This window comes from Leucoraja erinacea, unplaced genomic scaffold, assembly GCF_028641065.1.
Source record: "Leucoraja erinacea ecotype New England unplaced genomic scaffold, Leri_hhj_1 Leri_51C, whole genome shotgun sequence".
NCBI classification, from domain to species: domain Eukaryota; kingdom Metazoa; phylum Chordata; class Chondrichthyes; order Rajiformes; family Rajidae; genus Leucoraja; species Leucoraja erinaceus.
Genome location: NW_026576421.1, coordinates 106,586 through 110,000, shown reverse-complemented (window position 1 = coordinate 110,000; position 3,415 = coordinate 106,586). Strand labels below are relative to the sequence as shown.

At 51.0% G+C, this 3,415-nt stretch overlaps 1 protein-coding gene across 1 annotated transcript in view; it reads right to left on the bottom strand.

Annotated features, from left to right (window-relative positions):
- The window catches only part of LOC129693996 (ephrin-B1-like), a 43,226-nt gene extending 40,323 nt beyond the window's left edge, over positions 1–2,903 (bottom strand). The window contains 2 exon segments of the mRNA XM_055630718.1: positions 296–561; positions 2,868–2,903. Coding sequence (XP_055486693.1) covers positions 296–561; positions 2,868–2,903 — 302 coding nt within the window.
- Positions 2,904–3,415: the final 512 nt, after the last annotated feature.

Sequence of the window (3,415 nt, the reverse complement as noted above, 5' to 3'; positions counted from 1 at the left end):
AGAGAGAAGGAGAAGGGGGGAGAGAGAGAAGGAGAAGGGGGGAAAGAGAGAAGTAGAAGAGGGAGAGAGAGAAGGAGAAGGGGAGAGATAGAGAAGGAGAAGGGGGGGAGAGAGAGAAGGAGAAGGGGAGAGAGAGAGAGAGGAGAAGGAGAAGAGGGAGAGAGAGAGAAGGGGATAGAGAGAAGGGGGTAGAAGGAGAGGGGAGGGGGAGAGAGAGAAGGGGAAGGAGAAGGGAGAGAGAGAGAAGAAAGGGGATAGAAGGAGAGGGAAGGGGGGAATGGCCGGCTCCACCAACCTCTCGTTGTGTGAGTTCCAGTAAATCGGTTCCATCACCTCTCCGGCCGCCGGTGAGACGAGGATCAGCAACAGGAGAATCGGCATCAACAGCGGGTTAAATCCGAGCCGGCAGCCGGCGGAGACCCGCATCTTCCAGCGTCCGGCAGCGGGACGGAGCCCCCCGACCCCGGCCCCGACTCCGGCCCCCAGTCCGGCCCCGAACCCCAGCCCGGCCCCGCGGACCCTCGGCTGCAACTTGCGAGGCTGCGCTGGAAAGTTGTTCAGCTTCAGTTGAACAGAGAGAGAGAGATCCCCGCATCGTCCGATCAACTATCCCCCTCCTCTCTCTCTCTCTCTCCTTCCCTCTCTCCTTCTTCCTCTCACTCTCTACCTCCCTCTCTACCTCCCTCCTCTCTCTACCTCCTCTCTCTACCTCCCTCTCCCCTCTCTCCTTCCCCCTCTATTTCCTTCTCTCTCTCACCCTCTCCTTCCCCCTCTCTCTCTCCACCTCTCAGTCTCAGTCTCAGTCTCTCTCTCTCCTTCTCTCTTTCTCTCCCTCTCTTTCCCTCTCAGTCTTGCTCTCTCCTCTCTCCCTTTCTCTCTCTCTCTCTATGTCTCCCCCTCTCTTTCCCTCCCCCTCTCAGTCTTTCTCTCTCTCTCTCTCGCGTTCCCTCCCTCTCTCTCTTTCTCTCCTTCTCTCTCTCTCCCCCCCCAAAGATACTAGAGGAGCTCCTCTAGTATCTTCGTCTCCCCCGCCAATCTCCCCCTCTCTCTCCACCCTTTTTCTCTCACCCTCCCCCCCCCCCCCTCTCTCTCTCTCTCTCCTCCCCTCTCTCCCCCTCTCTCTCCCTCTCTCCCTCTCTCTCTCCCCCCCCTCTCTCTCTCTCCTCCCTCCTCTCTCCCCCCCTCCCCCCTCTCCCTCTCCTCTCCTCCCCTCTCTCTCCCCCTCCTACCTCTCTCCTCTCTCCTCTCTCTCCTCCCCTCTCTCCTCTCCATCCCTCTCCTCTCTCCTCTCCCTCTCCCCCTCTCTCTAGAATCTCTCCTCTCCCTCTCTCTCTCCCCTCTCTCTCCCTCCCTCCCTCTCCTCCCTCCCTCTCTCCTCCCCTCTCTCCCTCCCCCTCTCCCTCCTCTCCTCTCCCCCAGTGATCTACCCGAGGCGGCGTCTACATTTGTCCGCATTCAGCAACATTCCTGTCGGCTAAACAAGAAAATCCTGGCATTTAAAGGACAATATTCATTATGTTTTAAACCACAAGAGTTCAAACATCTGTAATAAATTAGCTGGGGGGGGAACCTCGTGTAGATTGTTGGCGGCGGCGTCTCTCTCCCTCTCTGTGTGCGCATCCACCCCGAACCGTGGCTGCCCTAACTACTGGAGACCGTGTACACCTTGTACACACACACACATAGTCACACATGTGCACACACAAACACTCACAGATATACACAGTCACACTCATTCACATATATATACACACACACACACTCTCACTCACACACTCACACACACACACATATACACACACTCACACACACACACATTCACATATATATATTCACACTCACACACACACACACATACACACACATATGCACACACAAACACTCACACATATACACACTCACACACTCACACACACACACATATATACACACTCACACACACACATTCACATATATATACACACACTTACATACACACTCTCACACACACACACACACATATACACACACACACACTCACACACACACACACACACTCTCAGATTCAGATTCAATTTTAATTGTCATTGTCAGTGTACAGTACAGAGACAACGAAATGCATTAAGAAAGTTGGCCCATCTCACACTCACACACACACTCTCTCACACACACACACACTCTCTCACACACACACACACATATATACACACACAGGGAAAACACATTCATATATACGCACACGCAGATACACACTCACACACATATACATCTATATATACAGACACATACACACACACACACACACATACACAGACCCACATACACAAACATACAGGCTCACAGACATGAATAGAGAAACTGGTTCAAACACACCCACCCCCACACTCCTGACACTTGTACAAAACGCACACTTGTCCACACACTTGTCCACAAACACACACACACTTTAAGAATAAAGCGATTGCCACGGTTGAAGAATAAGGGGTCGGCCATTTAGGACTGAGATGAGGAAAAGCTTTTTCCACCCAGAGAGTTGTGAATCTGTGGAATTCTCTGCCACAGACGGCAGTGGAGGCCAATTCACTGGATGTTTTCAAGAGAGAGTTAGATTTAGCTCTTGGGGCTAACGGGATCAGGGGGTATGGGGAGAAAGCAGGAACGGGGAACTAATTGTGGATGATCATATTGAATGGCAGTGCTGGCTAGAAGGGCTGAATGGCCTCCACTCCTGCACCTATTGTCTATGTGTCCATGTAAATGCTTCTTAAACATTGGTTAAACTCTGAAACAAATGTTTTAACGGGGTTAATTATATAAAGGGTGTGGATTTTCACCGGCAGGGTGGTTGTAGAAGGGCCTGAGATCCTATCTGAGCTGGAGGAACCCACCTCACAAACTAACCAGGTGGCGAGGGTGAACTCCATCGGCGATGTATAGGCTGGGTTGTACGGTAAGCATTAAAGGCGCTGCCCAGACAATGGGGAGAAGTCGACCAAAAGTTTTCAGGCTCGAAAGATGACCCGGACTGGATCGCAACCTCCAGCTGGATCGGGATCGGTGGAGACCAGATTCTCAAGGGAATTCCATGAGATAATTCAATTAAGATGATGCTTTCATTAATAATAATAAATAATAATACTAAATTTTATTTATTGGCGCCTTTCAAGAGTCTCAAGGGCACCTTACAAAAATTTAGCAGGTAGAGGAAAAACATAGAAACATAGAAATTAGGTGCAGGAGTAGAGGCCATTCGGCCCTTCGAGCCTGCACCACCATTCAACATGATCATGGCTGATCATCCAACTCAGTATCCCGTACCTGCCTTCTCTCCATACCCTCTGATCCCCTTAGCCACAAGGGCCACATCTAACTCCCTCTTAAATATAGCCAATGAACTGGCCTCGACTACCCTCTGTGGCAGAGAGTTCCAGAGATT